The 23,493-nt window shown below is 35.5% G+C and overlaps 1 protein-coding gene across 4 annotated transcripts in view; it reads left to right on the forward strand.

Annotated features, from left to right (window-relative positions):
- The window catches only part of CNKSR2 (connector enhancer of kinase suppressor of Ras 2), a gene marked incomplete at both ends in the record, with an annotated part of 217,493 nt that overhangs the window by 145,713 nt on the left and 48,287 nt on the right, over positions 1 to 23,493 (forward strand). For all 4 annotated transcript variants that reach the window (XM_084306349.1, XM_084306350.1, XM_084306351.1 and 1 more), the window contains 4 exons: positions 15,682 to 15,730; positions 16,692 to 16,864; positions 18,910 to 18,983; positions 21,323 to 21,394. In XM_084306349.1, coding sequence (XP_084162475.1) covers positions 15,682 to 15,730; positions 16,692 to 16,864; positions 18,910 to 18,983; positions 21,323 to 21,394 — 368 coding nt within the window. The remainder of the gene's footprint in view (positions 1 to 15,681; positions 15,731 to 16,691; positions 16,865 to 18,909; positions 18,984 to 21,322; positions 21,395 to 23,493) is intronic.

Below are 23,493 nucleotides of genomic sequence, written 5' to 3' on the forward strand. Positions count from 1 at the left end.
ATCTTTTCTACTTGAAGGATGCATATTTCCAGGTATTTTAGTTTCTCACCCACCCCTCCAGAGAAAAATACAGAAAAATGTTTTTAAAAGTTCAATTCAAAATGTATGTGTTTGTATGTTCTCAATACAGAGAACAATTTACCAAAAGTTCCTAATTTTGAAAGCTTTAAAAGCTATCTCTTCCTAGGTGGTTGATTTTCTCTTAATCTTTCTACTCCTCCTAGCCAAAAGCAAAATGAGAAGGTACTTGAAGTCCCTCTGTTTCTTTTAATAAAAAATATTGAATCCAACAGGCATGTATTTATGAAACCTTTTAATTGTAGTATACAATAGCTAGCACTTAAGAGACTGCAGAACATGCGTGCATGAGTTCCCTAATAAAATTTTGCACAAGCTGCCCATCAATTTATTGCAGAAGACTTCTGAATAGAAATGGCATCTAATAAGCACTATATAACAGAAGGCAGTTTACAATAGGTAAATAGAATCACAAAACAGAAAAACTAGCAGTTAATTATAATTGTATGCATTACAGTATTTAAAGAATTTCTGTCTTATGACTTTTTGTTATGGATATTTATAATTAAACAAATATAAGTTTACACTACTGTTGTATCACTACAACAGATGGGGTTGGTACATTTTCTCCTTCACAGTATTTGAAGTCCAACTATGGTTGTGTTTAAAAATGAAGGCTCCCTCTTCCTTTTTATTCTCCATTTTCACAATGGTGTATAGTTTGACTAGCAATTACTATAGAATAAAAGTCTAGGAGTTGCTATCCAAGTCCAGTTTAACTTAAGTGCATAGTGACAAATATTTTCCATACGTGTTTCCAGGATTTTTCTTAGCATTCAAATGATCATCACTTCTCCATGGTCTTTCATCTTCATTCAAATACTTATATTATCAAAACTCTGAAAGTTGCATAATTTGACTCTGGTCAAAATTAAACACTGGGATATCCCTCTTTGAAGGTGACTGGAGCATTTACTACATTTGTATCTTCTTCTGTAGGTAATGGTGGTCATATTTCACCTTATTTTTTGCAGTCTTATGAGGACATACAAGAGCACTTTGGCCTGTCCTACAGCTTCAAGTCCTTGTTCATTTTCCCATCAATGAACATGGAACCAGGAAATAAAGCCATGCCAATGTCTAAATCCATATATGTGGAAGTGGAAAGAGCTCATCATTCTGCAATAGAAATAGAGCTGTGTAAGCATATGCAGTTATAGAATAATCTGGTTTGGAATTCTTTTAAAAGTCTCCATGGCTATTCAGAGGCAAAGGTGCTCATAAAATGCTTCATGTAGTACAGTGCAGGGTAGAATACCCAATTTTGCTGTGGCATCGTGAGCACCTAGCTTGTATCCGTTTCTCATGTCAGCTTCCTCTAGTATAAATCAGCTGTAGAAGGCCTTCTGCTCTGAGAAGCAACTGGAAAGAACATAAAGTATCACTAAGAGGATAATGAGTAAAACAAACAGAATGGGAAGTTCTTATCTAGTGTCTTCATGAATGTGAAGCACTGTCATGTGTCAAAGCCACAAATGTGCTATTAGCTGTAGGCAGATATGAATGCCTAGGCACATGTTCAGTTTCTTTCAGTTGAAGACTCATGGTTTTGTGCATCTGATTCAGACTGAAGAGCAGAATTTCTCATGTTCTCAAGCTAGAACAGTGGTTCCAGCCTTTGGCTAGCTTCTGCACTCCTAAAATAAAGTATTTAAATGTTCCTGTATGTCTTCCTTTTTTTTTGAATGCAGCACTTTATAACTTCCTTTGTGTTTATTACATTAAATACTGTGGCCAGCAGGCCTAGAGCAAGGATCACTCCTTTATCCTTGACAATGATGAGACCATACATCCACTATTGTGTTCAGTTTGGGGCCCCTCACTACATGAAGGACATTGAGTTGCTTGACCGTGACCAGAGAAGAGCAATGAAGCTGGTAAAGGGACTAGAAAACATGTCTTATGTGGAGTGGTTAGGGGAACTGGGGATATTTTGTCTGGAGAAAAAGGGGCTGAGGGGAGACCTTATTGCTCTCTACAACTACCTGAAAAGAGGTTCCAGTAACGAGGGTATCAGTCTCTTACGTGATGAGTGATAACACACGATTTAATGGTCTCAAGTTGTGCCAGTGGAGAATTAGATTAGGTATCAGGAAGAATTTATTCATGGAGAGGGTGGTCAAGCATTTGACCACGCTGCCCAGAGAAGTGGTGGAGTCCCTATCCCTGGAAGTATGTAAGAGACCTGTGGATGTGATACTAAAGGACATGGTTTGGTGATGGGACACACTAGGTCCGGCTCATGGTTGGACTTTGTGATCTTGAAGGTCTTTTCCAAACAAAATGATTCTGTGATTCAGAAAAGTAGTAATTATGTCACTGCAACTAATTCAGTAACTTCATCTAGACCATGAGTGAACTATGTGGCATATAAAACAAACAAAAATGGTGAAACAGTTAAGCAATAAGAAATATATGCCTTACTGCATAAGGCAGTTGAGACAGTTGGAAATGATTGGGCTAGCCATAAGACTAAAAAGTAAAGCTAGGTATTCCAGCTAGTTTGGTAAAAATCCTAAATAAATCTTCTTTTATATTTCTGAGGCAAAAGGTAAGAGAGAGAAACAGCATATAAATTTTTTTGCTAATAGAAGTTGTCATTGTATTATTTTTAGACTAGCATAATCAATATAGAGGGATAGCAGAACCTCCTGGGTTTAGTCCTCTACTATTGCAGTTAATCACTTTCATTTAATCCTATTCAGAAATTTATAAAACTCCATATTCCAATAGGGCATGAATTGCTGATGACAGGATAAGTGAAAGGTGGTAAACTGTGTGAATGATTGTCTGGTTGTCTTAATTCCAAGAAAAAATGTTGGACAAAGGAGAGGAAAGAGAACAAAATTACGATTAGTCTGCCAGCAGGAGAAAGTCAGCACTCCTAGTGACTTTGCCACAGAAAACACACATGTCTCAGAAAGCACTATAAAGTGCATTAGGATAACATTCAGGCTGGGAGGGACTTCAGGAGGTCTCTACTCCTCTTCATTTTAAAGAAGAACTGAGGTCTGACCTCAGCTCTGAGGTCAGACCGGGCCGTTCAAAGCTTTGCCCAGTCAGGGCTTGAAAACTTATAAAGTTGGAATTTGCATGAACTCATAGCCAACCTGCTCCACTGTTTGGCTATCCTCATGGCCAAAAAAGTTGGAGGTGAGTGATAATATAGAGATTTCAGCAATGACTGAAAGAATAGTAACTTGTCCAGATTTAAGGCATAGTTTCCATTGTAATATCACTATTAAACTAAATTTGTCTTGTGAAAGTGTCTCAGTAATCTCACATTTGTTTTTTCAGTTCTAGATTCTCACTCCTTTGAACTCAAGAAAGTAGAAGTGCAAGTACAGCTTCTATACTGACTTCTGTTTAAGCATATTGTTTGTCAAATAGTAATATTTTGTATCCTCAGGAAGGAGTGCTAAATTATTTTAATTATATGGAATAATACCTGTATTCTTCCCAAGGAATATTATCCTTGTCACAGATGAGAGAATATTTTCAGATCTGTACATTTTTTCTCTTTGAAAGAATTAGTCAATACCATGAGTTTTCTCTTCTTGGGGAACTGGTTGCCAGAAATGAAATTTGAAGGTGTTGGATATGGGAGATTTTATATCTATTTCCATATACTCTGTAATTTTTATTAAAATTCAGAATTGCTATTGCAGCAAAGCAAAACACTGTAGAGATCGGTTTATAGGTCATCATCATGAAGCACAATTGAACTCCTCTGTGGAAAAAAAAAATAATTAAATTTTATCTGTTATCTTCTTTTGCATCTGAGCATGAGGGAAAAAATGGCATGTTATAATTCCTTTCCAAGATGAAGCTGGGGAATTCTTCAAAAGTGAGAGAATTACTGTAAAGGTCATCTAGTCCAGCTCTGCCAGTATAGATTTATCCCCTATTGCATATGATATAATGCTCTGAAAGTGTAATTTTACATTGTCAGGAGATGTAAATCTATTGACTAATAAATCTCCCAGCTCAGTACATTTCCTAATTTCCTTTCACATCCCCATTCTGTATTTTTTCTGTTATCTGTTTCATTTAATCATTCCTTGTTGCATCCTACTTCTATTATGTGATAGAAGACTTCTACCTTTGTATGTATTAACATTGTTTGTACACCAGTAATTTATATTAACTGTAGTTGATACAATCACAATAGCACAGTTGAGAGATTTTTTAATGCAGAAAAAGTGATTTAGTCCATTGGTTATTCTCCTTTGATAAAGAGATTAAGCATGGTATGTTGTAGCAAAAAAGTGCCAAAAAAGTTAGACATTGTACAGAGTGGACTCAGCATGAGTTATTACTGCAATATGGTGGGGAATGTTACATGTATGACAAGCTAGATCTGGGTCTTGACTTCTCAACTGTCTCCCCTCTGTGCTCCTTTTTTGCAAAAGGAAAATATCAGGATTATGAAAGCAGTGGATCAAGGACGTTGACTGGTGTGTGCCATGAAATTCAACATTATAGAAATCTTATACTCTGAACGGTGAAAATGTTGTTTGAATTAAGGGTCAGCAGATTCCCGTTTCAGAATACCATTTGATCAAAATGCTTTGACAAGCAGCACAATTGTCTCCAAACCAGTGATTTTTCAAAGTAGTGGTTTTGACTCAGCAGGAATCTCTGCCCTATTCCTCTGCCCCACTTACATTACAGTGGCCCCTTCAAGCCTAATACTGACAGAAAACATGGGAAGTTGTATGGTTATACCTAGTAGGAGAATTGATCTTTGCAGCAGTGTGGCTCCTGAACAGAAGCTATTTTATAAGATGTTTCTGTTTTACTGGAAAGAAGTACTTGTTGCTTAGTGCCTGATCTGTGAGTCAGTCAATCCATCTGTTACCGTACTGTGGAGGAAAAAACCCTCATATTCTTCATATAACGGTGACTGCTTTTTGTCCACTTCTGAAGTATTGTCCGATTGTCCCTAGTAAATAATATTTCTAACACTAATGACTGCTGACTTCAGAATGAAGTGTAAAACTAATTTTTTAAGTTATTTTGTACCCATAAGGTCACAATGGCCAGCATAGAATTAAAAAGACCTAATGTTACCTTTCCCTACCTTTCAAGAAGTGCTGTTTCATCTTATGTTCAGAGGAAATCTCACTAAATTCCAGCAAGTTATGTGACTTTTATCCTTCAATGGACTGTTATTTTTCTACCTTAATTCATAGATGCAATCAAACTGTTGGGCATGAGTTTTAACAGAATGTGCAATGGCTACAGTACAAATTTCCCTCATTTCCTCATGGAAACTTCCACTCTGTTAAATATTGTGTTATTTCTAGGTAGTCAAGAGCTACCTGGATTCAGTACTGATGTGTAATTATTACTACAGCTAATACTGCAAGCTATTCCTGGTAGCATGGTGCCACATATAAAGAGGCTGAAAGCACTACTTTCTGGAAATGTCATTTTAGTCCTGAAGGGTACAAATTGCAGGGACATCTCCAAGCCTTGAAAATGATTATAATGACTTGTCCTTAACAGTAATGTAACTGGTAGATAATGTTTTCTCCTGATGAACAGTACAAATATTTCATCACTGAAAAAGAGCAAATTTGGCCTTGTATGCTTTGTCTTCTAAAGATAATCAAAAAAGCATTTCAGTGACTGTCTTGCGTATCTTCTTTGCTAATACTGCTTCTTTCACACACACCTATGTTCCCATTTCCTGTTCCACTAAAGTCCTTGTAACCTCCTAGTTCCAGAAATGTACAATTTTGTTTTATTGACTTTTTTCACCAAAAACGTAATACTATTGAAAGTCAAAATGAGTTTTCAGTTTCTTTCACTGGAAGAATATTATGCCTGAGTGCTAAGAGAGACTTGTAAGAGTTTATATTCCTTGAAGCAGTTCTGCCCTTGTTCATTGCAGGGTACCTCCATCCCCTGCACCTTTCTCTGTCGCTCAGCCAGACTGAGCAATAGGAAAGAGAGATCATGCATAAGGACATACTCAGAAGTGTTTCTAACAGCTCCTGCAGAAGCATCTGTGCATGTACTCCTTCCACAAAAAGCATCTAGGTGTAGGTGGCAATCAAGGTTTGCTTGACTGATGTCTGTTGGAGGAACAACACTGCAGGGCACAAGCAGTCCATGAGGTTTTTGGAGTACGCATGTGGTGGGCTCTTCTCACTGATGCTTCGTGAAAGGACAAGAGGCAAAGGACAAAAACTGAATTACAGGAAATTCCATATAAACATATGAAAAGCTGTTTTTACTGTGAGGATGCGTCAGCACTGGAGCAGGTTGCCCAGAGAGTTTGTGGAGTCTCTGTCCTTAGAGATATTCAAAACCCATCAGGACACGGCCCTCAGCAACCTGCTCTAGGTGACCATGCTTTGGTCAACAGGAGATGATGTTCACAGGTGCCTCCTTTCTCAAGCATTTTGTGAGTCTCTGACTGGTCTTTTCAATTCAAAAAAAGATGAATCTGGGAATTACTGGGGAGTAGAAATAAAAATAAAGGGTTCGGTACTATTCTGTAATGGGTTATGATTAAGTTTCTTTTTCCTGCTTAAATGAATGCAACAACAAACACAGAATGGATGCAAAATGGAACAACTGATGCAACTTGGACATTTACCATTAGAGAATATATTTTTTCTGAAGCCTTCCTAGATTACTTACTAGATTACTTCCTAGATTACTTACTTCCACTAGTGTGGGAGGTACAAAACTTACATGTTTCAGAGTAGATGCAAAGCAGAAGAATGATCTCAGAATAAATTATTCTAATTAACAGCACTTGTCTAGCTGAACGTTTTATTCTCGTTTGCTTCAGGCAGCTATGACAGTGCCTTAGTCCTTGTTCTGTTGGTATAAAATACAGTGGAGGAAGATGTTTGATCATATCAAAATCATTTAAATTTTATTATTGTCCAGAAGTTTTACTGCTGCTTTATTTCAGTTAGAGAGTCCTATGGCTTCATGGCTAAAAGGAAAAATTTTTCCTGGTGGTAGAAATTAGGACAACGATATAATTTTCTTGCTATGGCCTGAAGATTTAAAAACAAAATAAAAATAAATAAAGTTTAATTTGCATAAATTTTGCATGTGTTGTGATAACAACTTAGTCAGGCTAGTGCAAAATATCTATTAAATGCAACATTTACCACAGAATACACCAATATTGCATGAAAAAATTTGGAATGGGAGAATGAATAAGAATCCTTCAATAAAGAAATCTGTGCTTACTATCAGATTTCAGACAACCACAGTTCTGTCCTTAGCTAGAATATTCTTCTTGGAGAGGTGGCTATAATAAAAGTTATATGAAAGGATTAGATGTCTTTGATTTTATCAACCTTTGTAGACTCAGTAATAAGGAGAGATTCCTGCACAGGCGATATAACCGTATCAGGACAGACATCAAGAAACTGGGCAGCTTCAGTGTTGATGGCCACGTTTAACAGTAAAAAGCTCTTGAGCATGTTTCTGTCAAGACACATACTGTTTATCCTTGCAGTCACTAATAAATTGCATGTGTTGTGATGTCATGGATGGAGTTCCAAAAATACAAAAATCCAAAAATACAGTCAGAACTGTAACTATGCATGATAAGTGGTATAGCCGTGTACTGTAGCTCTTATACTTCCTAGATGCCTTTCAAAAGCTTCTGTGGGAAAGGGGGAGGAGTATGAATAGGAATAGGAACATGAGTTGTAGATTAAATGTAAAAAAATCTTGTTGGCAACGGACTTTTTGGCTGCTGCCACAAAAACTAATGTTTTACCAACTTTTTCAAATATTCATTCGTTTGGTCTTAGCATTGAAAGACCTTGCAAAGCAGCACTATTCATATTATGTTATATGTTATTGTAGTAATTATTTTTCTTATTCTTATTTTCTTACTGAAAAAGAAAAAGTAGAGGAGGAGGAGGAAAATAGGAAAACATACCAAGCCCATTCTGGGATCCATTCTCCCACTGACTGTTCGTGTGTCTGAGCCTCACAACCCATTTGACAGGAGCAGTGATTCTCTCTGAAGTACCTGCCATTTAAAAGAAATATCCACAGGATATTTAGTAAAAGGATTCTGGCTTTTTGACATTTTGTTTGTACTACAAAACTTCAAATTTAAAAGTCTGTTCATATATAATGTTCATATTGTGTTTTAGTATTAAATGTCTTAGCTAGAATATCAGTGAATGCTCAGTGCATGTCCTTTTAAATCCAGCCATGATATTTTATTATAGAGTGTGCTCAAGAGCACAGAGCTGTGAAGGGAAAGAAAAAGTATGTATTACCAAAGCACCAAAAGATCAAGATTTGATCCAATAAATTTTCCTTTGGGGAGGTGAGACTGAAGGTTTTGGGGCATTGTTAATCAAATGTGATGTCTTTTGCCTGTAAATCACTTTTGATTCCAACTTGCTATGGATTTATGAATTACTCATGTATTATGACTGTTTTGTGATCAGCTTGTGACTTGAATTTAGGAAACATTTCTGGCTTTCCTTTCATAACTTCACCACTGTGCTTCTGTATTAGATTTTCTCTCATATTGGCCATCCCATTTACTGTATTTGCATTTTACCTATCCCTCCTTTTAAAGGCATTTTGTAAACTAGAGCTCTTGTAATGTATTAAAAATACTTTATTTGCAACTTAGTGCTACTTGATGCCATTTTTGGCATCTAAATAGTTTGTAGCCACAGATAAGTTAGACCATGTTGAATACATGAGAAGATCAAAATCCAGAACGCAAATGAAAAATGAACAAATAAGCAGCAAAATGCAAGATGAAAACAGAATACAGTAGGATTTGTACAGTCAGATACAGTTAGTGAATATAGGAATAGTAGCATATCCTAAAACATCCCCCATGACCTGACATGATTAGATTTGCCAAACTCAAATATACATATTTTTTTTCAGATGTTCTTTCTTTTAGCAGTCCCTGAAGTCCAGTCAACACACAAAACAATCCTAGATAGGATCATAAAATGATTAAGGTTGGAAAAGACCTCCAAGATCATCTGGTCCAACTGTCCCCCTACCACCAATATTACTGCTAAACCATGTCCCTAAGGACCACATCCAGCCTTTCCTTTAACAACCCCAGGGACAATGACTCCACTACCTCATCAGTAAAGGTATTAAAGAAGATGGTTCCCAACACTGACCTCTGGGGAACACCACTCATGACTGATCACCAGCTAGATTTCACTCCATTCACCACCACTCTCTGGGTCTGGCTGTCCAGCCAGTTTTTAACCCAGCAGAGTGTACCTGTCCAAGCCACGGGCTGCCAGCTTTTCCAGGAGAATACTGTGGGAGACCATGTCAAAGGCTTTGCTGAAGTCTAGGAAGACTACATCAATAGGCTTTCTCTCATCCACCAGGCAGGTCACCCGGTCGTAGAAGAAGATGAGGTTGGTCAGACAGGACTTGTCTTTCATGAACCCATGCTGACTGGGCCTGATCCCCAGACTGTCCCGCATACGTTGTGTGATTGCATTCAAGATGACCTGTTCCATCACCTTTCCTGGCACTGAGGGCACCCTGACAGGCCTGTAGCTCCCTGGGTCCTCCTTACGACCCTTCTTATAGATAGGTTTCACATTAGCAAGTCTCCAGTTATCTGGGACGCCTCCAGTTGACCATTTCCACTGATAGATGATGGAAAGTGGCTCAACAATCACATCATAACTTGGAGCACAGACTTTCCCCATCCCACTTTTTAGTAGGTTCTCTGTATTATTTCAGCTGTAGGTGATAGAATCACAGAATGGTTGAGGTTGGAAGGGACTTCTGGAGATCTCAAGAGAAGGAGACTCCACACATTCCCTGGGCAACCTGTTCTAGTGCTCTGTTACCCTCACAGTAAGCTGTGTAGTAAGTATGTTTCATCTGACCCTTAGCTTTGATAACTGATTCCTTCAGAGCATTAACTCATGCCTCATCTTCTCTCTCCTATGCTAATAAATTCCTCTCTGGGCTCAGCTTTAGCTCTTGTTCTAAGAAAAAGAAATAAATCCTTGCAGATGCCCTGTTTGGACTCAGATAGCTTAAAGACCTAGCTGACTATAATCTTTTTGCTTGCTCTGAGCTAAACTTAAGAGGTCTATACTTGGCCTTGCTGCAAATGAGTTATCTATTGTGAATGCAATTCTATTGCTAACTGGCAGCAGGTTTCAAGTTTCCTGAACTCCCAGAGGTCTTCTGTCATGATACCTTTGTAACAAAGTCCTTGAAAACTATGTTTTGCATAAACATACATGAAAATGATTAATACTACCTATCTTTAGCTCTTAATGGAGACTAAACAAGATGATGAACAAAAAGATTTAGCAAAATGCCATTGTTGGGAATACATGACTCTTAAGTATGAGTTGTTAACAGTGATGGGTAGTATGACAATAAGTAGCCTTGAATTTTTCCCCTTTTTCACTTTTCATCTCCAAAAATTTTGGATCTCAACCTACCAAGTACAGAGAAACTTATATGTAGTGCATCAACACTGCGAAAACAGAACATTGTCAATGTAGTCAAATTATTGAGTGTGAGAGATTGATCAAATTGGTAGCACCAACTGCCTTTTTTTTTTTTCCAGATACTGACTTTTCTATCTGCAGCAGAAAGTTGCAATAATCAGAAATGTTGCAAGCTACTCTGCTCAAACTAGAGCAAGTTATCTTAGAGTGACAGAGAGGAACTGTATGACTGTAAATAGTTCCTTAATGCCTAAATTTGCAGCTTGAGAAAAATTGGTTTTGACTTGAGCCTAAACAAAACAAAACAAAACAAAACAAAAAAAAATAATAAAGACACCTGCTGTTTTCCTTCTCAGTCATAATGAGCTTAGATGTAGGTAAGAGTTGGAGGCTGTTATTGCCATAACCTGGTACTCTCTTCCAACTTTCCAAAAATGACTAAGTGGAGAATCCCTGAGAAAAATGTGAAGAAAGAAATAACTAAAAGAAGGTTTTATGATCCATCAGGTTTAGCACTATGCTCTGTGGACAATACAGATCTTCAAAGAAATTTCAGTTGGTGTCTTTTGTAGTAAAGCTACATATTCCATAACCATGAAAGGGTCCATGTAATTATTAGAATATATCTATTTTTTTGGACATGGATGTCATATTCTATTGGTCACAGACACACATATTAGCTCTTAGAGAAGCTTTTATATAAGTATTAGAGGAATAGTTTGACTCCAAGTGTTTGGACTTCTTCCTCAGATTCTTGAAGTTTGGTGAAATAACCAGTTCCCTCAAATCAATTGTTTTGATAACCATTTGTTTTCCATTTGTCTTCTATTTTTATTTTAGGTTCAACTGTAATAGAAATTTACTGTCATCACAGTTTATCGTATATCCATCTCTGTAGATAGCAGTTTTGCTCTGATTTAATATTGATATTGGAAGATCAGTTGATTAACTTTCCTATTTGTCATGAAACCAATAAACCAATTGAAACTTAAATTATTTAACACTTTTATTTAAATAAGTTTTCCAAATAGAGAGCTATCAAATTACTGCTAAGTAGTCCATAATAAGTATTCATATTTTCAGGCTTCTGAATGTTAATGACTCGCTTTCAGTTCTGCTTCCCTTCTGATCAGATATGCAAGTGTCTTGGTACTAATCAAGAAACTGAAAGCAGATTTTGAGGACGAGAGAAAAACCTGATATTCTCATTTCTTGAAAGCTTTCTGCTGTACGTAGTACGATGCTGATGTGTGATTATGTACCTGCTGATTTTGCTATGACATCTATATGTGATTTTTTTTCTTTTTTTGCTAAAGGAATAAACGCAGTTACAGGTTGCTGGTAACCTCTTTTTTAGAGCATGAACCTCCACCTGGAAATTTTTGACTCTACAGTTACATTACTATGCTACAATCCTAACAGCATGGAGAGGTATACCTTAGGGCAGATTGCTATTTACACAGGTGCAGTTTTCTGATGGGCTTTCAGAACTCTGTCAATCATTTTGAAAAGTGTGAAAGTAAATATAACCTACATAGCAAGTTTGGTAATGAAGAGTTGCAGGAACAGAGTAGCTGTTATGACTCTTGAGTGCGTAATGAAATCTCCAATGGCTGATGGGATATGCAGCCAAGCCTTTGGAACAGGTCAGACAAATACCATCTAGAAGTAGGCTAGCACCTTTGTCAAAAAAATATATATATATATATCTGTTTTCCTCTTGAAATATGTATGCTTTAGAGTCTGCTCATAGTGCAAGCAAATATATATGTATATAAATAAGATTTTCTTATACTCTTCTTAGTGTTCATTTGTCAGAGAGTTTAGTTTTGGTATATTATTAAGTACAACAGGCTCAAACAACACATATTACAGCATAAAATGATTACATTCAAATAACTGAGGCTCAGGGTAATCAAGGGTGTTTTCCATCAAGTGTTATCTTGCTTTTGGGTAATGGAAAGTATTTGTATTTTTGGGCAACTGAAAACATGTCATTCAGAATATGAATAAACAGTTGTCAATTTTCTTCAGGAATGAAAGTTTCCATTTGGGTTAAGAATCTATTTCATCTTTTCAGTGGCAGGTTTTTTTTTTTTTCCATATTATTTGTTATTTTGAGTTACTAACAACTTTCTTTAGTATAGAACACTGTTTTCCATTTAATTTTATTCTTGCTTTCAGAATTAGTAGGCAAGATGAATTCTTGGAAACTGGGACAAGATGCATGTGAAAACAGTTGCTCAAAGCTCAGGTTTCAGAATCAAAATGCAGTTTACATACATTGAAACCCAGCCTTGTGGGTGGGTGACTGAGCAGTATCTTGCAGCAAACTTTCTTTAGTACAGCTAAATGTATAGTTTTGGGGTGAATCCATATTTTTTAGAGTTTGTGGCATTAAAAAGAATTATTTATGCTATTTCCATACTTGTCACATCACAGAACTAAGCTGTAAAAAAGGAACTATTATGGTAGCCAACATCAGGACGGGTGACTTAAAGAGATTGTGGAGTCTTCCTACTTGCAGATAGTTGGATCCAGGCTGGAAATGATCCTGAAGAACATGAACCATCATTGGCACCAACTGAAAAACAAGCCTTGCTCTTAGCAAGTTGTAGGATAAAAGCTCCAGAAGTCCCATCCATTCTGTGATTATAAATGGTATTGAGAAGGTAGCCTTATTCACTGTCTAGTAACTAGGGAGAGGCTGTAGATAAGTATGTTGCATTTGGTGACTTTCCAGAATAAGCATTTTTAGATTTCACCCTCACTTGGTGTGTTGTTTTGTTTTTTTTGTTTTGTTTTGGTTGGTTGGTTGGTTGTTTTTTTTTTGGGGGGGGGGGTAAAGGGGAGTTACATATCATATCAGTTTGAAAGTGAAATGTATTAACTAATGCAGACTGCTTATAAATTTTTCGTTTTAAACAAATAAAAAAGCTGGTGCTGGTTTTCTTCGTAAGAAACCAACATGAAGCCTGAAGTCTATATAAAATAAGCTAACTCTAATCCAAAAGCCAAAATCACTGAAGCCATTTGCACAGTTCACAGGAATTTTGCTCAGTTGGAGATTGTGTCCTTATCATTTTATTTAACAAGCTAATGTAGAAAAGTAACTGAATTTAATAAAATCTTTGTTTTGCAATATGATATAATGCATGGAAAAATGGCTGGATGTCTAAATTATGTGCTGTCTTCCTATAAAAAAAAATGATACCCTTTCATTACCCTTTCTTCCTGAAAACTGTGTCAGGAGTTGAGCAATACAAGCTCACTTTTGCAGGTTCAGTTTGCAGACAAAATGTTTAAAGAGAAGATAATGTTCTCATATGCTTTCAGAATCACTTTTAAGAAAAACAGGCAGAAGTTTGCATTTTCTCCTTTGGCACAGTGACAACATTAGCACAGAATAGTCAAGCAGCAGAATAAACCTGGTCTGCTTTTTTAAAGGAGGAGTGCTGAAGTTTTGGTTTCGTGCATGCATGCATGTGTGTTTTAGCAACTTTCAGTTAGGTAAGATTTTCGAAGCATCTAAGAAAAATTGAATTATTTACTCACTTCTGCCCCGTAACTCTGTTATCCCTCAATGAGCCATAAAGGTACCTCTTAGTCCTACATGGTATAGAAATATTTCATGTGACATAAGCTGGGACAACATTGCTGTCTCAGCTTATTGAGAGATGCGTTGAGTGAATTGGTACCAGTAGCAGAAGAAAAGGACAAGAGCCAGGGAAGAAAACAATCATGCTCTTTTTTTTTTTTTTTCTTCCCAGTGGAGGCCTATTTTGATCGTCTGAGGTGGCAATAAGTTGTGTAGCTCTCCTCAGATGCAGCTTACCAGGGTTCAGCATGTCTACTGAGCCAGTTAATTTCTTGATATTACACTTAATTATCATTGTATTGCTGGTAATTTATCACCATTAACATGTTAGTATCTGCTGCTTGGGAATGCTGCAGCTGTGCAATGAGAGACATCCCTTGGAAGCTCAGCCTCATACTCCTGCATGTGAGCTTAGGTGCTCAGGAAATGGGGAGGAGAAAATGAAAAGAAAAACAGCTCTTTAAATTGAAAAGAGTCTTGTAAGGTGAGCTGAGGGTTTGTCTTATCAGTTAGGAACAGGATTCAAGCTCATGGGACTCTCAGTGCTATTGCTTAGATTTATTTTTTAACAAATGGCAGAAAAGCTTCGATATTTGTATTGATTCGTGGTAAGCTGAAAGGTTTTAATGCTTAGTCACTATAATGTGGTCTTTTCTTAGTTTCAGCACAAATACATTTGTCTAACTATATACAAAATTAAAATTCAGAACAACTAAAATGGTGTCATTAAATGTCCAAAGTGATTAATTACAGATATATTTTTTTTAATTCACTGGAGCAATAGTGATTATCTGCCTTTGTACTTTTTAACAGAAACAACCATGAAATGTGTTAATATGCATTGCCATTTTTAATGTTACAATCTTAAAGAAATAATTTCCATCCTATCTTATTTCCAAGGCAATGAGTTAGTTCACGGAAGTGGATCAACTGGAGTGAAATACTTTTAGTCAAAACCTGGTAAAAAAGTATAATGTATATATGCATTTTCTATTTCAAAATATTGTTTTGGAAGACACCTTCCCAGTTGTGATTAACCAGAATTTTATTGTTATCTTTGAAAATACTAGACTTGTTTCTGACCTAAATATCTGATGTCCGAAAGACCATCATACCACTTCCTTCAAACCTACATTAGGCAGTGAACTAAAGCAATTATATCAGGAAGACCACAATTAGGCCATCTATTAGAAATGCAAGAGCTACATAGCTTCACTGTCATAGGAAACAAAAAAAAAAATCTATTATTATTAACAGAATGAGAGATGAGTGACCATTTTATAGAGAAATTTCAGCTGTTAATGGCAAACTAATTTGTGGCCTATTTTAATATTCTTCACTGTGTGCTTTTGCTTTACAACTGTAAGAATGTTACCTTTTTATGACCAAAGTTGCCAGGTTTCTTGCGCCTAGAAGGCTGTTGGTTGAAAGTGTTAAACAGTGATGACTTTAGTGTTTGCAACATTGCACTGCTTTTATAATAATCATATGGTTGAATATAAGCACTCTATTATCACTTCTTTTGTTTTGATTTTCTTGTAGACATTTCAGCAGTCTTCTCTACAGCAGAAAAGTAAAAAGAAGAACAAAGGTAAAAATTAAAATTTTGATTATAGTTTTGATGTTATTGGTTGGAAGGGAATTGAAAGCATGAGTGTGTACATATGCCAATACTTCAGAACTATATTAGAACAACTAGAACTGGTTAGCTCCAATCAAAAGTATAGTTCAGTTGAACACATATTGACTTAATTGAACATCATATTGAGAAGCTGTTGTCCATTACCAATGTCTCATAATATCCCCTCACCTTATAAGCATATAACTACTGATTTTTTAAATTTTTTTTAACATGTAGACTGTAGTATGTTTCAGGGCCAGGGCTGTTTTTGCAGCTGTGTGAGTATAATGTGTCAGTGCAGCCATTGCTCATTACCTTATCTGTCTGGTAATTATATCTCAGTAAACTGTTTTCCTTTGATGTAGAAGTACAAAGGCCTTAGCAAATGTTTAGTTGCAAAAGGAGGTACTAAGAGAGATTTCTGAATACCCATCAAGTATTTACATAGTTTTATTTTACAAGACTATTAAACAATTAGTAGCAAGGTGTGAAATTACATGAATTTATATGTTGTGTGCTTTGATGTGACATAAGGTATTAATTTGTTGAAAATGATAAATAACCATTTTTCTTAACTTAAATATGTTGCCTTTCTTTCCTCTACATCATCTCTTTCTGTATTGCTTTTTCTCTTTTTGTCTCATCTATAGAATATGAGCTCTCTGGGTTGCTGAACCTGCTTTGTTTGGGCTTGCTTTGTTGTTTCTTGTGTTGTTTTTTTTTGTTTGTTTGTTTGTTTTGTTTGTTTGTTTGTTTTTTAAGGTATCTTTGTGGCCCAAATGAAAGGTTTGTTGTAATCTAATGATGGCATATCGAAGTTGAAAATTTTAATTAATTTTCTGAAGCAAGTATGTAGTGCTTTATGGCTACCTGGCTTGTTGATTTAGTGGACAAGCCAAACACTTTCACATCAACTCATTGTTATTTTCAGCTCCTATTCCTGGTAAAAGCAAAAGACGGATCTCTTGTAAAGATCTTGGCCGAGGAGACTGTGAAGGCTGGCTTTGGAAGAAGAAAGATGCCAAGAGTTATTTCTCCCAGAAATGGAAAAAATATTGGTTCGTCCTGAAAGATACATCTCTGTATTGGTATATCAATGAAGAGGTAAGCCTATATGCTCAATGCTTCATCAAATCCCCTGTGCAGTGCTATTGACATGGTTTTGTGGAAAGCCAGTGCTTTGAGTGCTTATATATGCAAAAAAACTTTAGTCACCCAAATAATTATACTGATATTAATTAAATTACCGTTAAAATCTAAGGAGATTTGGTCCTTCAAATTTATCTTTTACTACAAGGAGAAAAATCATTCTTTTCAGTGTCCTGCTCTCACCATTTTAGAATAAATCTATCCTCAAACCATTGAAAGGGAAAAGGTAGTTATTTAATCTTGTCATTCAAGCTTAGTCATGAGAGTATAAACTTTAATGATGTGCTGCCTAGTGTTCCTTGTTTATGTGTGCCAGTGAAATCATCAAAAGCTCTGGCAATTACAGATGCTTTTGTTTTTTCAGTTGTGTTCTCCTGTTGTTCCTTCTTTGTGTATTTGTTATGATTTCAGTGCTCATGTACATTGAACTTAGGATCTCCAGAGCAGCCCAACTGAATTGTGTACAGCTTTGATTGTACAACATGTTTTGCTTTGTACATGCTTATCTATATCAGCTTTAGTAGAAAAGTCTTTTTGCCAGTCAGGTAGATAACTTTAATTTTAAACCCTGCTAGTCTCATTAGTAAGTATCCTGATATAAAATCATTGCCAACCTGTGAATGCACTTAGTCTTGGACTGCCCTACTTGTTATTTTAATCATTTTTTATTTTAATTTTGCTTTTGTGTAATTTTTTAAAGCATTTTGATCACAGACTTCTCCCTATGTAGATAGAAAGCAAGTTGTACCACAAGTTGCTACTGAAGCCTGTTTTCCCGCACACTCATTGCATTTGTGCCTTCATCCCAGCTTCAGATCAGTAACCCTAACTCCCTCCTCCTCATCTTCCCTCTTACAAGGTCTTCATCAGGGCAGAAATTCATAGCTACAAGAACATTGACTGACCAGTCTGTGGCCAATGGGTCTAGGGAACCATTGAGTTACATGCTGCTGTCCCTTGGAGAAGGCAATGGTTTAAGTTCCTCTGTCTTCCTCCTGCCTCAGGTTCCCTTGACTTTCTGGGACTGTTATTTTTGAAACTTCAGCTACCTCACCAATGGATTTTTTTCTTTCCTTAGGCAACCATGCAAGAAAAAAGAAATATCAAATTTATTCTTTTTCCTTTTGTTTTTAAGTACCTGCAAACTCAGTAATTCTTACAACCTTGTGCGTCCCACAGAACAACTCCAGTTCCAGTGTTATATGCTAATATGTGTCATTTATTTATTTTTTAGAAAGCAAATAGTCATATAGACTGCATATGTAACATATATTACTGTGAAGATTCTGAGAGCACAAGACGTAATTCTGCGGAATTCATTAAAATACAGTTGTGTTTTCTGCAGCTCCACTCTCATGATCTTGTATTAATTTCTTATGCAAAGTTATCAACAGTCAAATAAGAGAGTCTGTGGTACTGATGTATTAGTGACATAAAATAATTCTCTCAAATTGTGAAGAGTCAAGAAAGATTGAGTATCTGATAAAATAAACTGTGTGCAAGTCTTGAAGGAGGATGAAGGTCAGATTTCTTCTTTATGTGCTGGAGAGAGATAACAGTAGCTGAAGAGATGTCATATATCCTAGCTGTGATATTGTATAAAGATAGTAAACCACACATATTTAAGTCACTTTTTCCCCCTATTTCTTACAGTACACTGCATTTCTGCTTACTAATTAGTCCATCCTCCCCTGAAATTAACTAATTACAGTAACTAATTGCCTGAATATGTTTGGTCATTTTGTATATTTTCAAATGTTGGTTCAGCTGTGAAATTGTTTGAGAAAACCAAGCATTTAAAATTGTATTTTATACCAAGGGATCTGTCTTACTACTTTGGCAAAAGTCCCAGTGAATTCTGTGGGAGGTTTGCCAGAGCAGAGCATATATTGGTATTCCTTATGTAAGAAGCAGGCAAGTGAAAATATCCTTAAGTTTTCAGTATGTATTTTTCTTTTCTGACACCTTAACAACAGTACTATTTAGAACTATCTTTGCAGGATGAAAAAGCAGAAGGATTCATCAGTCTACCTGAATTTAAAATTGACAGAGCTAGTGAATGCCGAAAGAAATAGTAAGTATGCTCAAAAGTAATGCAGTGATACAATAGGAACAATGATACAATAGAAAAAGTGGAACAAAGAACAAGGTTCTCCCTTTAAACAGTGACATAATGGACTTTGTTACAAAGATTATTTGGCTATATCACAGAATGAAATCATACAGAACAGTCAAATACAGTATTTGTATTTGGGGTTGTAGGTTTTTGTCTGAAACCTTTAAGCTCAAGAAACCATCCACACACACACAAAAAAAAAGTCTCCAGATTCATGTCCAAGCATCCATCTTTTTAAATTAGTTTGCATAATCTCAAACTGTGCTGGCACAGTATGTCAGTCCCGAGGCAGAGTAAAACAAGAGAAGGACAGTTATTTTCTCTTTCTGGGGTATGAACTAAAGCTTTAAAGTAACTTTTCCTCTCACCTAGCTGTATTTGCTGGTGTCTGGGTTTGCACCATTGCATGAACCCATTTTTCATTTAGATGCATGTTCAAGCATATGTAGTTATGTGATAGGTGCATTCTCTCACAAATGTATTTTTAGAATGAAAAACTTTTTAAGTTGCCTTCTAATGGTTCTTAATGTTATTTGACTGAAGTTTGTCGAGTCTGTAGAATTACTGAAAATTGTAGAGAAAAACCATTGCAAAAGTAAAACAATATGACTTATAGTACACGCAGTTATAAAGAAGAGACTGACCTTGTATCAGTTGGTCTACATAGCTCTTCAGGATGATCTCTGTTCTTCATGATGATTTCATATGGCAGTAAATAAAATTGCCTTTTAAAAAAAAACGAAATATCAGCTTGTGTTTATTGTATTGTGCCCCGTGTCCTTGGGCTATGTTGCTGAAATGCTTCACTTTTATGCTTTTTGGGGCAGCAACATAAACTCAACCTATTTCTCAGAACTGCACCCTGCTTGAATTGTTTTTTGGTTTTGTTTTTAACTTGATAGTATTTGCTAGATGGTAGTATACAAAATGTGATTGTTAACATTCCTTGGGTGGCAGATGAAGTAAAAAAAAAAAACACTAAGAATTCAGATGACAAGTGCTGTAACAACTTTAAGCCAAATTTTGGGTCTCAGTAACTTGATGTGTTTCTAAATTGAGCAGAGGTCACTGCATATCTTCTTTCACTTCTATAACATTGTGTAATGGTCTATAGTGTAGGAGTCCTTTTTGCCTCGTTTTTAGATGCTACTTTCACTAGTGCTACCTTTCGTGGATTTCAGTTTCACATACCTGGTTTATATATATATACACATATATATGTACATACACATACAAACATATATTAAAAAGTGCAAGCACGATACATGAAGAACATCATTACCATTTTCCTAAAACAACAACAACAACAACAACAATGGTCTAGAAAATGATATATATATATCATATATATATTATATATATGATATATATATATATATAATCCATTGTAGTTCAGAAAAATGATACTGATGCTTTTCATATACCATGCTTTCAGTTTTCCTTATTTTCTTCAGGACTGTTAGGCATTTTTTTCGTTTTCTTATTTTAAGGAAGACCTTCAGGGTATTCGCAAAAATGATTCTTCCGTACTGTAAATTATTAATTACTTTCTGATGCATTTTCTAGGTCTTCAAGAACTTCACCGTAAATCTTTATCCAACATAGTTACAAAATTCTTTCAAGTAATTTATTTCATATTATGTATGAAATGCAGTAATTCTCTCAGCCTAGTCATGTTGATTAGTTTGGTGGAAAGAAAAGATGAGATGTAATTGCCCGTTGCTTAGAATGACCTCAAAAACACGTTGTTGATTTATAACAGCTTTTCAAAAGTCAATCAGTGCATCACATTTTTCTGTTTGAAATGCAGTCATTAGAGCTAAAGGTAATGTCAAGGTCATTAGGATGTCAGAAATCACCAGGACTTAGAGTTTTTCTGTTGTGTTAAATAAATTGTTTGGTCAATTTTCTGTTCAGAAAAAATTTGACACCTACAGTATATCTGTAAAATTGCCTAATAAATAAAACTGTATCCTTAACTGGTTAACTTTGTCCAAATGTACTACACTGTAGGTATACAGTCTACTTACACACATATGATTCAATTGTTGTTTAGAAAGGGGTACTTCAGTCAGTGAAATCTGGCACAATCCTAAATGTTAGAATCAAAGAATTATAGAATATTCTGTGTTGGAAGGGATCCACAAGGATCAAGGATGTTATATTTGTATAACATGTTGGGGGGCTTCTACCAAGTCAGGAAATCTGAACTCATTGCTTGGTGACCATGCTAATTTATAAAAAAAAAAAAAAATGTTGTACCATTACTTTTTTATAATTATTTTTTTCCTCTACAGTGCATTCAAAGCCTGCCATCCTAAGATCAAAAGTTTTTATTTTGCTGCTGAACATCTAGATGATATGAACAGGTAAGAAAGTCAAGCAAAAGTCAAGGAATCATTCCTTAAACATGGCACTTCCTTGAAGTTAGTGATAATAAATTACATGTTTATCAAAGAAATTAACAGTTAAGAAAATAATTGCAGAGTATCATTTTTTTTTGTCTGCATATGCTAAATATTCTATTCATGAAAAAAAAAAAAAAAAAAGCTTTTTTGAAATAAAGATTTTAAGATCTTAAGAAACAAGATTCTATCTTTCTACTAAGAAGCAAAAAACAGTTTTTGAAAATAACCCATAAACACAATTCCGGAATTCAAGGTTTCTGTAAAGCTGTTCTTAGCTGTGTGACACCTGAAAACATGCAACATCTCCAATTCTGCTTCCTAGCATCCCTCTGTGGACATGTGATGCTTGCTCTGGGAACGCTTCTATTTCTGGCTCTTGAAGGAGTGATAAGTTGGAAAAGGATTTATAACAGTAACTGATTATTCTTTTGCCAAGCTTGATAAAGGAGATTACAAGCAATTTGTTGTGCAGATTCTCTCCACCAATGTGAATTTAACCTACACATTGAAATGAACTTTTGACTTTAAGGAAGTTAGTGGGGATAATCTCAGCAACTTGAAAAGAGTGAGGGTTTAAGTCTCAGCTCTTAGTGTGTTGAGCTTAACTGTACCTATATTAAGCCAATTTTTCAGAAAAACAATTGAGATTTCAGCATAAAATAAACACAATTACACTTATTTCATGTAAAAGACAAAATCATGGATCCAATGCCTATTCAAATATTTGGAGGATCATTTCATTTATTTTCACAACATAAATTAAAACTAATTCAGTTCAAAATAATATGTAATTTTCATCATATGATAGGACAAAAACAAAAATCTATGATTGTAACCTGATAATTGTTCTGACTTACATAACGTCTGTGGACATGGTAGCTGAGTAAAATTGCTTTTAAAACAGGAGAAAAAGGTGATAAAACTCAACTCATAAAACTGATTAGTTAGTGCTATGGTCATGGTTTAATCTCTCCTGTGTGTACTAGGTTCAGGTACCTGGCCAAACAGCTTCAGGGTACTGCCAGTTCTTTACTGATAATGTTTGACTGAAAAAGTATACTAGTACTATTCTGTGTTTGCTTTTATTTAGAAATATCTGTCTGGTAACATTTTCAAAGGTTCATTCATGACTGAAACTCATTTCAAAAGTCTCTCATCATTTAGAAAACTTAAAACCTTTTTATTTGTTTGTAAAATTTTAGGCTTGCCTTTACTAGATAACTCTGTCAAGCCAGTCACTCAAACAGCACAGCAAACAGAATAATGGCACGGTCTATTCAGCATATCCCAAACTACAGCAGCAGATAAATCATTTCTGTCAGTAAGTCCTCAGTCAATATGACAAGGTGACTTGTTTCTGAGGATAAAAATTTATATAACTCTTCAGTAATCAGAAATCAGCAGGAAATGTGCATCAATATGTTAAAAATATATTGCACATCTAAAACTAACGTAAGATCTAGAAGGCTATAACTATGCAGCATGAATCTCTTTTTTATCATATTTTGAAATACCTGCTTATCAGTTTTTTCAGAAGGAGATAGACCAAATATTGATCTGAATTATGCAGATGTAAATTTAAAATAACTCCATCGATGTCTATGGAATTTCTTGAAATTCTTATGTCTGAATCACAGTCTCACCATATATTTTTATTTGATCCACTTTGTTTAATATATGATATAAAGTAGTTCACCTTCACAAGGTTAATATACAAATTAACTCTATATTGAGCAAAAACGTGTTACTGAAAAAATAATCTTTCAAATGCAGAGGTAATAAAATACAATGCTTCCTACCTAAAAGCATGACCTAGCCTAACCAAAGCGAAACAGTATCAATATATTAAAAGTTAAATTAAAACTGTTTTGATCAATTTATGTTCTTCATTAACTTTCACAGGTATATTTTTGTCAGGTGTAATGCAGTCACTGCAGTTCTATTATATGTGAGGCACAAGAAATAAAGGAAATTAGAAAACTGCTAAAGCAGTCTAACAAAGTTAGAATTGGTTGCATTCCTTCATCCCTTGAATAAAATAACTTGGTAAAAAATAAATA

Source organism: Netta rufina (assembly GCF_964035555.1).
Source record: "Netta rufina genome assembly, chromosome: 1".
NCBI lineage: Eukaryota > Metazoa > Chordata > Aves > Anseriformes > Anatidae > Netta > Netta rufina.